General features: G+C 36.1%; 1 protein-coding gene across 1 annotated transcript in view; it reads left to right on the top strand.

Moving 5' to 3' along the window:
- LOC140502858 (tetraspanin-36-like) overlaps positions 1-8176 on the top strand; it is a 51984-nt gene extending 43808 nt beyond the window's left edge. The window contains exons 5-8 of the mRNA XM_072606917.1: positions 1038-1133; positions 2562-2714; positions 6899-6982; positions 7495-8176. Of these exons, the coding sequence (XP_072463018.1) occupies positions 1038-1133; positions 2562-2714; positions 6899-6982; positions 7495-7581 (420 nt within the window). The 3' untranslated portion in view covers positions 7582-8176. The remainder of the gene's footprint in view (positions 1-1037; positions 1134-2561; positions 2715-6898; positions 6983-7494) is intronic.
- The last annotated feature ends 8254 nt before the right edge of the window (positions 8177-16430 follow it).

Below are 16430 nucleotides of genomic sequence, written 5' to 3'. Positions count from 1 at the left end.
CTTTCCAGTCCATCCTCCGTTCCACCACTAAATTGATTTTCCTAAAATGCAGGTATGATCATGTCACACACATACCCCACTTGGTAAATTCCAGTGCATTTCCATCGCCTCCAGGATCAAATACAAAATGTTCTAGTAGGCTTTCAAGGTCCATTATAACCTAACCCCCTCTCACCACTTTTCTAGCCTTTTTACATCTTATTCTTCAATGCATACTCTTCCATCCAGTGACACTGGTCTCCTGACCATTCCACAAACAAAATACTCCCATCTCCAGGCATTTTTTCTCCCACTGTCCCTCGAGCCTAGAATGTTCTCCCTTTTCTGCTCTGCTTGCTGATAGCCCTGGCTTTCTGTAATTCCCAAATAAAATTCCTTCTTTTATTGGTAGCATTCCCTAACTCCTCCTCTCCATTCCAGTGCATTCCTTCTGTTAATTACTCTCTATTTATCCTGTAAGTAGTTTACTTCTACATAATTGTATACTTGTCTCCCCCATTGGATCACGAACTCCTTGAGGACAGGGTCTGTTTTTTGCCTCTTTTTGGGTCCCTGGTGATTAGCACAATGCCTGATACATAGTAGGTGCTTAATCAATGTCTATTAATTGATTTATTCAAGTACTACAATTTTCTCATTGATGGGTTTCCAAGGTTCTCTTAAATCCTAGGAAACTATAAAATGCTTTACAAGGCACCATATTAGAGTGTGTGCTAACTGATGAAGATAAGATTTAAGTACATACATAATAATCCTGTTAGGGATGGGGGAGAGATTTTACCTCTTAAATATTGACATGACCCCTAAATTTTATTGTAAGAATTACTTAACTTTTTCCTAATTTGGGTCTTGAGAGGCTACTTTATGATGTTATGTAACTAAACAAGGGTTATTTTGTAAAAAGAACATAGAAATATTTTTGTTTGTCCATATAGGTACATGTGTATATTTATCTACATAGAAGCAGATATATATCCACATATATATATATATGTATGTATACATACAAATATAAACACACATATTTTAAATTTCAGGTAGTGGCAGAGGTACAAGAGACTATGGAGGAATTCTTTGAAATATATGGTAAAGAAAAGCCAGAGACAGAGATGGTGGATTTCTGGCAATCTCAGGTATGTAACTCATAGGTAATTAATAATAAAAATTGACTAATCTATTTATAATCTATCTTATAAAGTATATGGGATGTCTCAAGAGTTAGTGTCATTTTCAGCTATTAATAGTTTAAATCTGCACTAAGAAAAACATGTGGTTCCTACCAAAAGATTATGAAAATTATACTAATATAAAGTTTTTGAAATGTTTACTCTCTTTTTACTTTGCAAATGAATAAAAACTGACTGACTAAATCTTGCTTTAGTATGTTTTTCAAGGATCTCTGGCTTCATCCCTCTGCTGGTGAAAATTTCAGGCTCTCTGTTTACTAGTAGACAGTCTTTCTGAATTGCTGTGCCTGAAAATACTCATCATTTGTTGGTCAACCCTCTCATGATCCCAGTCTCTCCTTACTTAGCTAGGCTGGTTCTGAACCTGTACCGTTCCATTTTGGTTGGATCTACCAGACCATGTTCTTTAAGCAAATCTAACATTCTAGGATCCAGAGACATCTCTAGGCCTCACAGTAGTTGGATTTTTTTTTCTATCAACAGTTATTTGTTGATCATTTCCATACTTAATCACTATGTGAAATGCTGTGAAGAATATAGCTCCTACCTTTAAACCCTCAGGACTCTTCCTCTGTAAGTTTCATTTCCAAGAGCCCATGCTTTGTAAAGTGTTGATGTTCAGATTTGATACTACCCACAGCACATAAAACACCAACACAAACTAGTTCCCAAGAATTTTGCCCCTGACTTCATCTGATTTCTGAATAATGTGATTTGTTCACTCTTCTGTATATTGGTCTCAATTTGACATATTTCAACAAATAAGCACCACCAGGTAAATTTTAAGTCAGCCAGAGAATTAATAGAGTCTCAGGGTATTCTCTGGGTCACTTAAAATGCTTCTTTTAAGTGTCCACCAGTTTACCTAATTCAGATAATTCTGATGTCTTCATGATTCGCTACAGTTGTTCATATTGATTCCACTTCCGTCCCATTTGAGAATCTTAGGTAATTTATTTCTCTATTTTCTCATGTTTTTAATGGCATGTATATATACCCATATGTAAAAACAGACATTCTTATTTAACTAGAGAGGAAGCTTCGCTAGTAGATAAATGGGCCTTAGAGTCAGGAAAACCTAGAATCTCACCTCTGACACACTGGATCTGCAACCCTGGGCAAGTAGCTTAACATTTTGATGCCCCAAACAACCCTCTTGAGATTATTAATCGGCAGAACACTTGCTAACCTGCATTGATAGAGGAAGTTTCCTACAAATCCAGGTCCCTTCTCCCTTCCTTCCAAAAAAGTAATTTATTAATTATCTCAGATGTAGGAAATTTGATTTTAAAATTAAAATTTTGGGGTTTGCTTTTAAAAATTATTTGAAGGTACATTTCTAAGGAAAATTAACTACTTTTCATTCTATTTTAGTTTCAATGCTGTGGTGTTAAGAACTACACTGACTGGATTAATAGAGATTGGTTCAACCGCACTGGAAACAACAGTGTTCCACAAAGTTGCTGCAGACAAGAATTTAAGAATTGCAGTGGACTCCTCAGTGAGCCTCAAGAACTGAATACAGTGGTAAGGCTCACCTTGAAGAATCCATAAAGGATATTTCTGTTATTCTAGCTTTTTCCTGAGGTAGTGATATGCCTGATTTTGCAGGGGGAAGCATGGGTTAGTAGGTTGTACCAGACCTGTAATTTCTCTGGTATAGGAAATTTCCTTTTGAAGAAAGTCTTTATATCAGTGCATATTGGCAACAGTTTGGGAACCTATAGTCCTGGAAAGTTGCCTAGGCATGGAGAGATTAAATGACTTGCCCTTTGTCATAGGTCAGTAGGTTTCAGGGATCTGACTCTGGAACTCAGGTCTTCCTGACTATGAGGCCAGCTCTTCTTTTATGCCTTGCTGTTTCTTAGTGAATCTGATTTTATAAGTCACAGTATAACTTGACCATTTCTGTATGTGGGCAAATGATCAATAAGGAAACAATAAAATGCCATTATAAAGGATTGGTGTTATGGATTCAATATGTATTCTCTGAACCCAACAGGAAAGCTATAAAAGCCTTTATGGAATTAGAAAAAATACAGTTTATCCCTACCTACCTCCAAACTATTGCATATAATTTTTAACTTCTGTAGTGTTAAGAAGCTCTATAGAATGGTTAAATCAAGAATGTACCCTGTTCCACCAGAAGGGTCATAAATTCTATGAGATTTTTAAAAGAGAGAAATATTCATAGAAGAAACGGTGTACATAGGACTCCTTCCCAATGCATGTCACTATATCATGATGTTAGACACTTACACTACTATACAGTTGGCTAAAAAAGTGAATATGATTCCTTCTGAGCCTGCTTCAATGACTTCCTAAGAGATGATACAGGTTTTGGAGAGGTTTATTTGTTTTTAAATATTTTTATTTCAAACTTAAATACCCCCAAAAGGAGCATTTTTGTATGTAGAGCAGAACACGAGTATTTCATGTGAATTCACGAATCTCTATTTTGTATGCTTGCCTTTTTTCTCAAGTATATAGTAAATTCTGCATAGTACTTTCCAAACTATCCTGCTTATCTTTGCTCACTTCTGAACTTCCTATTGTTTTCATCTGTGCATTTTAAAAAAATGGTTACAATGGTCCTTTTTTTCATCTCTGTTGCTGAGTCTTTTCTCCCCTTTAACTCCCCCTCCCAATAAAAACCGGGAAAGAAAAAGAGAAGCTTCTAACAAACATAGTCATGCAAAATTAAACCACATAGTGACCATGTCCAAAAATGTGTATCTTTTTCTGCACCTTAAATCTATCACCTTTTTATCAGCAAAGTGGGTAATGCGTGTCTCTGAATATGAGGCTCTTCATTGCTTTGATCAGAGTTCTGAAATCTTTCAAATTTGTTTTTCTTTATAATGTTGCTGTGCATGTATAAAATCGTGCTCTGGGCTCTGCTCACTTCACTCTGCATCAGTTTATATTCCGAGGATTCTGTGAAATCATCTCTTTTGTCATTTCTTATGGTATAGTTATATTCCATTAAAAATAGTTTTCTATAAGACAACAAGGCATCTCTTTCAATTATAGCTCTTTTCTTTTTCTCTTTTCAGTGCCCCCTTTTTAGGATCAGATGGTTAGTTTATCTTGTGACTATTTTCTCCTGTTGAGTCTGATGTATTTATATACCAACCTGTGTGGGTGTTTTAAGCCTTGAATATTTCAGAAAAGTGATGTTCATCTGATGTCCACTCTTTCCTTACCTCTTTCTTCTGTATTTATTTACTTTCCCACACAAACATCTCAATTATGAGAAATAACAAATTCTGTCACCTTTTTCTTCCTTCTTAACTCTATTTGTAACATAGCTTTATATCCTCCCTTCTCTTTTCCTTCTAAAAATCCATATAACAAAACCAATCTTTCATGTCATTAAAAAAAAAAACCAACAAAATTCTACTGTCTAAAGTTCTAAGTGAATCTTATTTCTCCTTTTGTTAAAAAGTTAGAACAGCCTCATACAACATTTTCCAATTACCCAAATAAGTTTATCTTCCTAGGTTTCTCTGGACTAGTGCTTGTATTTTAAAGTTTCTATTCAGCTCTGGTCTTTCCATCAGAAATATTTTAAAGTTCTTGATTCCACTAATGATTCATTTTCCCCCTATAGGATCAGACTTTGATTTTCAGAGTAAGTTATTCATGGTTGTAAGCCTATATGTTTTGCCATTTGGAATATGAAATCTCATATCTTCTCTTATTTTTGATATAAGTTCCCAGTTTTTATGTTCTTGGTACTTGAACTATTTCTTTCGCATAGTTATAGCTTCCACTTGTAATATAGTACAATTATCCCTTCCATAGTTATCCTTATCCACAACTTTCCCCATCAAGGTTTCAATAGATCACAAGCCAATTTGGGGGGAGTTTTGCAGAAGCTGCAGACATCACACAAAGGCCAGCAGATTACACAGAAAAAGTTTAGAAACTCACAAATGCATAAAATATATGTATAGTATTGTATAATATGAACCCAAATTTTCAAATAAGGTACTGTAAATGCCCCATAAAAGAAAAAGAAAAAAATTCAGACTCTCTCATACCAAAGGGAGAGCCAAAGAATTTTATACAGATTTTTCAAGTTGCAAGAGTATTGTATCCCTAGCCCCCAAGATGTGGAAGGGATAACTGTTTTTTTCTTTAACATGAGAGCTCTGGGTTTTGTCTATGATATTCCTAGGACATTTCCCTTTGAGGTTTCCTTCTGGAAGTGATCAGTTGATTCTTTCTATCTTTACTTTGTCCTCTGCTTTTGATACAGGGGGTCTTATGCTATGGTCCATGAACTTGTTTTGTTTTTTTTTACTCTTTCGATAACTCAATAGCTAGTTTCTTTTGTAATGTTATGTATTTTATTTTATGCATTTAAAAACATCCTGAGATGGGGTCCATAGGCTTCACCTATGTGCCAGTCCGCAATCCACAAAAGGGTCTAACAACCCCTATTCTAATAGATTTTGGCAGTTTTCATTATTTCTTGAAATGGATTACCAAACTTTTGGAAAACAATTTATCATTATTTCAGGGACTCTTAAATTGTCTCTTCTTTGAATTGTTTACCAATTCAGTTGCTTTTTATTTCAGATATCTTACTTTGTCTTCTTTTTTTAACTTTATTTTATTCCTCTAATATTTCTTGTTGTGTGGAATCATTGATTCCTCTTTGATCTATTCTAGTTTTTAGGGGTTCCATTTCTTATGTAGGATTTACTGTTTTCTCTTTTAAGCTATGTATTATCCTTTCAACTATTTCCTCCACAACTTATCTCATTTTTTATTTCTTGCTTAACTTCTTCTAGGTGCTCATGTAGTCCTTGTAGAAAAGCTATTTTTTCCTTTACATATCTGTTTGCATAGCTATAGTATACAATAATCAATCAAAAACTAACAAAGCAAAGTTAGCTAGCTGCAAAAATAACACTTCCGGTGGCTCTGTGTGTGCGCAAATATACACAAAACAATTAAAGACAGACATTGCTATAGTATACAAAAGAACACAATAAAATAAATACAATAAAAAATAAGAAACAGGTATACTGAGACATGCATGTATAGCAGAAAACATATGTAATTACACTCAAGGCACATTTTACATGAGCAATCTCTAGTCTTGTTGCCTAGATACACGCGTAACTATATCTTCAAATTTACCCGTAACATCATCACTTGGCATAGGGATTGGTCAGACAGACCTAGTTCTCTGTCAATGATTGATGTCTCTGAATCAGAATGAGTAGTTGGTGTGAGCTAAATACGAGAACTATCATAGACTTGTGTGTCCACCCCAGCGCTGGCAGCCTTGTCAAGCTGGCTGTCAGCATATTTCTACTTCATGGGTTGAATCGGTACCCTAGGAGTCTCTGTAGTAGTGTTGGGTAGGAAAGGAGTTGCTCTGGGTTCACTTCTCTTGCCTTATAATAATGCAAACACTATCTCCTTCACTGGATGTATCACTTTCAGTGCCTGTATCTGTATCAGTACATCTTTGTACATCTGATGAAGAAGGCCTATACCAATGGGCTTTGGAGTTCAGGTTATATCTTATGTGTATGCCAAATAAACAGAAGTATGCTGTATTTTATTGTAATGTAGGGGTTTCAATTTTGCCACATAGTGAAGAGCATCCACAGGGCAACATAGGGGTTTGGGGTAATGCCTTGGGTGTGCTTGAAGTCCTTTTAGGTATTTCAATTTTTTCTTCTCACTAGGGTTGTGCTGAGGTCATGGAATTACGGATAAAGGAACTTATCAATTACATCATGATTGTCATCCTAGGATTTGCTGTTGTAAAGGTATTTACCTGAATTTTCCAGGTGAATCTCTCCAGAAGTACCTCATTCAGAGTTGTAACCAAGGTGTTGTGGACTAAAACATTGCCCAAGATTCAGCATTTAGAGCATGCCTTCATCCCATAGTGGTCCAGAAACCATTGTTCCCATGCTATGTACTTTCGGTTTCCCTCACTACCTCAGTATCACAAGGTGCTCATCTTCCAAAGCTCACCTTCCCTGCCAAACTCCATTAAGACTGTATTCTAATTCTTATGATAAAGAAGGAATGCCTGGATTAAGAATCAGGATGAAGTATAAATTTTAAAATAAATATTGTATAGAATAGCATAGTAGGATTTAGTAAAAATGAGAATATATCAATAGGTAAGGAACTCCAAAAACATCCTGTAGTTCAGACAGGAAGCTGAGCATTGTGGGTGGCAAGACTTCCTAGAGGAGAGAGGATATCTTTCTTTGGTGTGTTCATTTTAAAGAGGCAAATGAGTCTCTAAGAAAATCCTTTTCTTTTCCAGTTTTTTGGAATGCTAAGCATCTTGGTGATTGCATGCAAGAAAGAAGAGAATGGCTACCAACCCTTGAACTCTGGAGTGTTTGCTTGAAAAGAGATGAACAAATAAACTTCACTGAATTATTCAGACACAAGTGGCTTTTACAGACTGACCCCAAAGAATATTAAAACCCTATGGATAAATATTTTATTCATATGGACTGAAGATGATGAGCTCTGGAATTTGTCATTCCTTACTGTTCTCCCATTCCACTCTGACACACAATCAGCAATATATGAAAAATAAGACTTGATTAAATTGAATCTACATCTAAGTCACCTAGAATTGATATGGTCAGTAAAAATGCCACATTAAAGGGGGATAGTTAGTTCCATGGGAAGAGTGCTATAAGTGAGTGACGGATGGAGTATTGGGGATTTGGGCCGTTATATATTGGTTATGACAACTTTATGATAGTACTCTTGTTACTTAGCTTTTTAAATCATGAAATATTTCAACTGGCATATCATGCAGCTAATTGAGTTGTTTTGGTTGTTTAAAACTCTAAATTAAGTTATAACAAAATTGATTGTTAAAACGCTAACATTGCTGTGGTTTATTTGATTCAGCTGTATTCTTTTGACAAGGTTATTGCTTACTGATTCACCTCAGTATGAAACAGCTCATAATAAACATTTAAATTCCACGGGTTTCTCTGATAAAAAGTACGTCACAGAATGACAGATCACAAAGAGCTCAAAGAGATTTCAGAGACCTAAATCCAATTTGTATGTATTTGACAGAATCCCTTTGACAACATCCTCAACAAGTTTTCAATAAGTTTTTAAAGGAAGGAGAATAGTTGGAAGTTTTTTTCACATTATATAAAAGTTGTCTTCTAGACGAGTTCTTTTACTTTAAATGTAACATTCCTGCAACCTACTTTTCAAGCAGCAAAGGAAATGTGAACTGAGTTAAAAACATTCTGAGATTTTTCTTGCGATGAGGGTGATAAATGAGTGACTAGATAGTTCGAGTCACTTATCAAGCTCTTTTCAGTAGTAGATGTTAGTCATCTTTTGTTAACAAATTATAGATTTTTCTTTCCCCTTTTTCCTTTGCTTTTCTTTCCTTGTTCCTTTCACCTTTACCTCTCCCTCTGCCATTGTCTGACAGATCAGCATGGAAGATTTATCACACTTCCTTTCTTCATCCTGGACTAGTTCACACCTCCTTTAGGCAATTAGGTGGCCCTCCACCCTAAGGGGCTCTCTACATTGGTTCCAAACTTAGAGTGGATACCTGATTGGGCCTTAGGGGTTCACCAGCCTCAGTCTCCCCAGCAGTACCATTCTGCTTGGCTAAATTTTAGACATTTTCATGCTTATAATTGTCCTCTGTCATCTTCCTTCTCACTTTAGATTTTGAAATATTAATTCCTATTTAGGCTCACATACATAGATGAACCAATTACAGTGCTGTCAGATTATAATTAAAATGTTTCTTTAGGATTTATGGCTGCCTGAAAAACAGACAGGTTTTAATATGTTTTTCTCCTAAGGAAATAAAGATTTCCCTAGTGTGAGAAGAATTTCTCTCAAGATTAGTAGCTTTTACTTTTTTTTTCAAAATTCTAGAAGATATGAGTACTATTTGGACTTTAGGCATTTAGTAAAAGGTCTCTTTGTGGCTTTCAGAAAAAGACTTTAAATTATTCAGCACTGGTTTTGAAGTAAGCTGAATCTCTAGGTAACAACAGAAAAAATTTTTTTTAAAAGTCTTAAATAAATGTAGATGCTCCTCAAACAATACTGCATTAAAACAACAAGTTGCTTTTTACATAATTTCTCATGATTCTCCTAAGTATGCAATTATTCTTATTCTGGTATATCAGTAGGTAATTAAATGTCTTTTAATTTAAACTTTCATGTACTGAGCACTGTCTTTACTAATTCTTCCAAATCACCTCAGAATAATTTTAACAAACTAATAAAATATAGAACACACCTAAATATGTTTGCAATTATTGTTTCCCTGTTCCCATGGTTACATTAAAAAAAGAGAGAGTTAGAATCTATTGGTGCCAAACTTATTTGTCACTAGAGACAACAGGACAAATGAATACAACCATAATAATGAACGTTAATTTGGGTTCTAATAGCTGCAGCATGGTCCAGTGGAAAGAGTGTTGGAATGAGAGGACCTGGGATCATATCCTTTTCTGTTACTACCTGTCTGACCCTGGCTAAGTCAGTTTTCTTATTTATAAAATTGAGGGGGTTGGACTAGATAGTCTCCAAAACCCTTTTCAACTCTAAACCTATCAACTGAATATAAATTTTGCATTTATTTAGGTTTACAATTTCTCATTATTGTTTTGAATATAAAATCATAATTGGATATGTAATATCAATTGATATGTATTAAGTGCTTATTTACTATACATCAGTCACCTTAATTTGGGTGCTACAACTGCAGCTGGGGATTTTTTATAAAAGCAAAAGCAGTCCCTGACCCTAATGAGTTTATATTCTGGGTGGGGAGCAAACACCTAGAAATCGGTTCATACAAGATAAACACAGAATATAGGTAAAAAGTGAAAAACAGAGGGGATGATAGTAGCAGCTGGGGAAAAAAGAAAGGGGGGGAGTCACTTGTGCTGAGTCTGAACGAAATTGAGGGATTTCTAAGAGTAAGAGGTTGGGAGAAAGGAGCATTCCTGGTAAGGTGGAATAGCCACAGGAAGTACCAAAGCGTGAGGTGGAAATGTTGTGTATCAGAAATAGCCAGCAGGTAGGTCAGTATGGCTGGAGGGGAACAGAATGTAAGAAGACTGGAAAAATAGGAAGGAGAAAGGTGAAGAACTTTAAATGCCACATAAAGGGCTTCATATTTGAACTAGAGGAATGAGGGAGCCTTGAGAATTGAGAGCTTTTGGTACTTTCCGCTCCTCAAAAAAACAAGTTCTGATTACATGAAAGTCAATTGATTGAAGTCCAGTTTTGAATTTAAAATGAATTCTTTAACCAATATTCTGCAAACAGTATTTTCTAATCCAATCTAATTCAATAAAACAGTAAGCACCTACATGCCAGACAGTATGCTAAGCACTGGGAATACAATTAATTTTTAAAAAAGAGAGAGACCTTGCTCTCAAGGAGCTTACATTCTGAAGGGGAAGACAACAGACAAAAGAAGAGAGGAAGGTAAGGAGAACAATGAGGGGCTTGAGGCTGGAGTAGCTTGTTTTGTGGAGTGAAACTAGGTAGAACAGCAAATGCAAAGTGAAGCAATCTGAACGTTGTTTCTGTCCTCTATAAAGGAAGGCATTGGGAGGAGTTTGGTACTCCACCCTTCAGCCTTCCAATCAGAGGGGAAAGTAGGCTGAGAGAGATAGAGTCAATCAAGGCCTGAATTATCTCCGTGGTAGTGAATGTAGAATATAGAACAGACCTGCACAACTTGGCAGTTGGTAGGGGCCAAAATTAAAATAAGCTAAACTTCTTTGGGCCCCAGATAATCTAACTAGATAGGTTAGATTACAGATTTATGATGGCTGGTGATCAAAGGACAAACGAGAGTATGCAGTGGCATCCCTATATTTTTCTATGGACGCCCAAAATCAATATTGTGCAGGCCTGATAAAGAATATCTATATTCTAGATATATTAAAGTGACTGGAGTAATAAAAAACAAAAGGACATATTGTCACCTTAGGAGAATTTCTAGAGAGACTCTAAAAAGATAATTTTATAGTGAGAGTAGAACAGAGCAGAGCGCTGTCTTGCAGTCATTGGTGGTAGAAATGTAATTACAGGTTATGAGCCCACAGTAGCCACATTTGTATTATCCTAGAGTTTTGTTTCCATACTACCCTGGTGGTGAATCATGAGAATTAATCAGGGACTTGTTGGGTCACATGCGGTCCCTCTAGGGCGTCATCATGGTAATATGTCGCCTACCAATTCCCAATTCTGGATTATTCCCATGACCTCTCCCTCATGCCTCTATCAAACAATGCTCCTCAGCTCTCCTGGCTTGATATTATCAGGCCAGAGGCAATATTGTTCTTTTCACTGCTGCTAGAGCACAGGAAAATAATTTCCCCCTTGCTATGCAGTTGTGGCTTTGCTAATTAGGGCAAAATGTCCGAAGGTTTAAGTATAAATAGCAGCTGAAAAGCTATCAATGGTGATTGGTCATCTAATTAGCACTTTAAAGGACAGTGACAGTACAGACTCATCCAGTTACTTTATGCGTCAAGATGGTTTATCAGTATTTCCACAACCAATTCCTTCACTATGAGTCCATTTTCCTTTTCCTCTTCCCTTCTGTCTCTACTTTTCTGTCTCTAGACCTGTTTATCTTTCCACACTAGCTATTTCCTTTTTTCAACCCTGAACAGGTCATAATGTGGAATTGAGGCATATTTGAAGCATATTTTACGTATATTGAATAAAGTTCCCATCCTGTTTCTGTTCTTCATCATAAGTATCTGATTTTATCTTTTTTAATGTCTTCAGTATCTTTTTTATTTCTTAAAAAATCTCCAGACCTCTGAAGTGGCTTTTTAAAATCTCTACACTCTTCTACTTTCTTTTGACAGATATGATTCCAATGATTTCCAATAGTATGATTATGATTTTGATAGTCTCCCCCACGTAACCCCATCAGCCACCTACTCCCTAAAAAAACCAAATATGAATGAGCATATTATTAAACCAACCACTTATCTACTTTTCCACCCTTTTAAACTTAAGTGATTCACATGCTATTTCTATACTTGAATTACCATTACTTTCTTTCCTACAATCTAGATATATCTCTCTTCTTAAAGTTCATTCACTATTATGTACAAGGCATTATATGTTCTTTTAAACAACATCCTTCAGATAACTAATACTTTTTTTTTTTACTTTGAGGGAAATAAATTAAAATGTGGAATGCTTAGAAAGTATACATGTACCAGGACTATGGTGGTCTCCCTTTCCCCAAATCTGATGTTTTGGTGCCTGGTCTTATTTGTGGTAGACATCTACTTTGACAAGTCTTCCTTTTAACACCTTCCCCCTTTTATAAAATCTTTTATACTTGAAATCTTCTATACCCAGGGCTATTAAACTGTGTATAGAAGTGGGGCAGGGACAAGTCTAATGACCAATTGCTTGAATCTGCCTGTGATGGGAGACGGGAATCAGATCTTATTTGACTGAATGCCAAATGGCAATGATTTCCCCTATTTCACTGTTGCAAATCAAAGTGGACTGCTCTGATACAGATAACTTCCCTAGATCTTACCCCAGGGTGTCTGCCTATTTTTCTATTTTTGAGGGTTTCATATCCTGGCCATGTTACTGTGGAATTCAGCAAGACAAAAGATTGAGAAAATCATCCAAAGTGTACTTGGGAGCCTTATTCTTAAATCTCTGATTTAAGGACTACGTAGGATTTAGGACTGGAAGTGACAAAAATTCAACAAATGTTGATTAGCTAGAATTGGCAAGGTTCTGTGATACAACACTGAAACTGTTTTGATATTTATAATCCAACAAAGCTGGGGAGCAGGGGGTAAGTACAGAGAAGAACATGCACCCAAATGACTATGAAACAAGATAAAGAGAGACATCAACAGAGATTCTGATTCAAGTGCCAGCTCTGCCACTAACTAGCTTCATGACTTTGGAAAAGTTCATTCCACTCTTTAGGCCTCAGTTTCTTCACTGTAATAAAGAGCATTGAACTAGAAGACTTCTAAGGTCCTTTCCTACTCTAAATCTATTACGTACAGTCCTAAAGATGTGGGGATCTGTGTGTCAAGGAAGTAAGGATCAATTATATGGTAATATTCTTGATACCTATCACAAGAATAGAAAACTTCTACCACAATAAAAGATTAATTATTAAAGTTGTAGTTAGTATCCACAATGATAAAATGTAAACTGTAGACCAGATTGACCAGAGTAATAGTAATTTTAAGAAACACAATTAGGACCACTTATCCTAATCTTTCATTGGAATTATCTCTACACTAGGCTTTTAGAAGAGAGTACTGAATTACAAGAAAGCAAGTTACCAGAAGTTGATTAAAAGGGCAACTTTCAAGGGATATCCTAAACACATTTTACCCAGTCTCCTACACCTCCTACATCTAGAGTTCTTTACTATGCTCCTTTAAATTCAGAATGATGACCCTGAAGCAAACTCCTCAACATTATAATAATAGTACTATATATATATATATATATGTATGTATGCATATATATGAAGAAAAGTATATATCTCTATGCATAGAGATATATTATTTTCTTCTTTTAAAGAAGCCCCACCCCCAGACAAAATGTTAGGGAGAAATTGAGGGGCTCTCTCAGCTCTTGTCAATAAATCCTCCATTGTTCTGTTCATCATCCCTGTGAGTTACCAGACAAAATCTCCCTTTCCGGGCTACCATTCCCCTATATGAGCTGTCTCTATTTGATAAAAGCCCTATGAAGGCAGGGAGTATATTCTCAGCTTAGCACTGTGCTTGCACAGAGTGCTTAATAAATGTTCTTTTTGCATTCATTCATTCTTGAAAAAGTGAGGAATGCTCACTTGAACAGGAGATCCCCATCTATGGTTTCTGAGGAAGAAAGGACATTGAGATTTATAACTGTCATATCTGAACCTGGTATTAGAGACTGGTGCTCTGAGGACAACTGCCCCCAGGAACATTTCTGTATCCAGAATTTACCAGTAGTGGTTGCATGTTTTTAAACTTGCACTATTTAAAGTAATAATCATGTAAAATATGTTAATTGGTTCCAACCCAATGGAAATTCAAATAATGCAATCATTTCACAGGATTCATCATTTGCATTCATCAGGACCTATGTAAAGAGTAACAGTCTCACTGAGACATCCCTAGTCTGTCCTATATTAGTAGATCTCTGCTTACATAAAGAACTGTCCCCTTTCAAAAAGAAACATTCTGTGTCTGAGTTTTTTAGAAGGCATTGCCATGTGTGTAAATAGGTCATTGGAAGCACTCTAGGTTTTTCAGACTGGATCAAAATAATGCTCTTGCATTATTTAATTTTTGTTCTTTCTTATTATAAAATCTTAATGCATTTAATACCTTGATTTCATCATTGGGGTAGTTGGCTGGTACAGTGGATAGAGCACTGGCCTTGGAGTCAAGAGGACCTGAGTTTAAATTTGGTCTCAGACACTTACTAGCTGTGTAACCCTGGGCAAGTCCTTAATTGTCCTAAAAAATAAAAAAATAAAAAAAAAGGGATTTCATTGTCCTGAAGCTGTTCATTTTAAAATTCTCTCTGGCCACACATTTTCTGCAAATGATCTACCAGTTCAATAAAGGTTGGATTATAATTCTCTACTTGAGACAACTATTTAAAGGTATAGCATTGTAACACCAATGGGATACCCACAACAGCTTCTGTGGATATGCATGTGTATTTCCACGGTAAATTCACAAAATATAAATTCTCTTCCTCAAAGACGAAACCAAAATATTTATTCAGATGCCAGAAAGCCAATTCCACCATGGTAACAACGAAGTTTTCATTACCAATAAAGAGTGCACCACTATCCCCAGGCCTTTTCTATATTAGGCCTCCCCACAACAAGCTCCCCTAGGCAAAATTCCACCCTCTCTCACACTAGCTGGCCTCTCTTTCTCCCAGCTCTACCTCACTCTCCCTGCTCCACCCATTTGGCAAGCTCCTTCCACCATGCCACTGTGACTCAAGCTGTGGGCTACGCCAAAGTTCAAAGCAGGTCACATGGGCCTATTAAGGAGCAGGAAGATCTTCAAATTCCTTTACCATTACAAGCATTCCAACAGAGGTTCAAGGATGTCAAACGAAACACATTCAACTTGATGGAGTAAGTAAATATTATTTTGAAGTACATGAACACACTGTTTGTGTAAGGAAAGCACCTTTGGAAGATGAGCCATTTTAGATCCCTAGTAAATGTGAATTTTCAGATTCAGATTAGGCCAGTGAATTGACCAGCATCATGTCCTAGGCAGTGGTGCCAGACCTCAGCTATTGGTGCCTTAGATTTCATAACATAAGGGAAGGAAGAGAAGATGTTAAGTAGATCTCAGGCAAAAATTTTGGCTATGGAACTTCAGTGAACTCTTCTAGTGAAGGGATCTTTATCTTTTCAACTAGTACTTCAGGTTGATCATTTGGTTTATGTGGGGGTGTACCTAAAGTTCTGGAGACTGGAGAGGGTTTATTTTTAGGGGATCAGGTGTATTTTGTGCAGCCCAGCAACTGTAGGCTTTTTATAGGCCAGGTCTTCCATTTCTTCTTATTATAAACTTGTTCATAATTGTATTAAGATTATAATTATAATATCAATATTATATTATCCAAAAGACAGTGTGGAATCTCATATCTCTTAGGTTTGGACATCTTGAGGTTTTTCCATGCTAAGACTCTAGAGGACTTGTTTTGTAGACTCATATACTTATTGACCAGAAATTTGACTTTGTGTTCCTTGTTAGTGACTACAGGAAATAAAAGCAGATCAGGGGCTCTTTTTTCATGGCTCTCTAGCTAGCTAGCTTTTCATTCTGTCCTTAGACTCTTGACCACCTCTTTGACTCTCCTTTCCTCTGAATGATCACTTTTGTATTCTTTAACTTTAAGCCAGTTATTAGTGTTAACCTTTCCCTCCTTCTACGTAATTTCTACAACAGAAGGATTTTCTTCAGATTCTGAAGATCTTTCATGTTTTCTTGCTGTCTTAGACACCTTGACTTGTTGGGGTTAGAGACAGGAAGCTTCTTCTTGCCTTTCTCACCACATTTTTTTACTTTTTGGATTTACTTTTTTTTCTGATGAAATTTTCCCCCCAATATTTGACAAAGTAATATCCCAAGCAATAACATTATGTTTCCTAAAACTGTTCACATTTTTAAAAAAATTATTTTGTTTTCAGTATTCTAC

The sequence above is a fragment of the Notamacropus eugenii genome, chromosome 4 (genome assembly GCF_028372415.1).
Source record: "Notamacropus eugenii isolate mMacEug1 chromosome 4, mMacEug1.pri_v2, whole genome shotgun sequence".
NCBI lineage: Eukaryota > Metazoa > Chordata > Mammalia > Diprotodontia > Macropodidae > Notamacropus > Notamacropus eugenii.
Note: the sequence above shows the minus strand (reverse complement) of the source record. Positions and strands in the feature narration are given on the sequence as shown.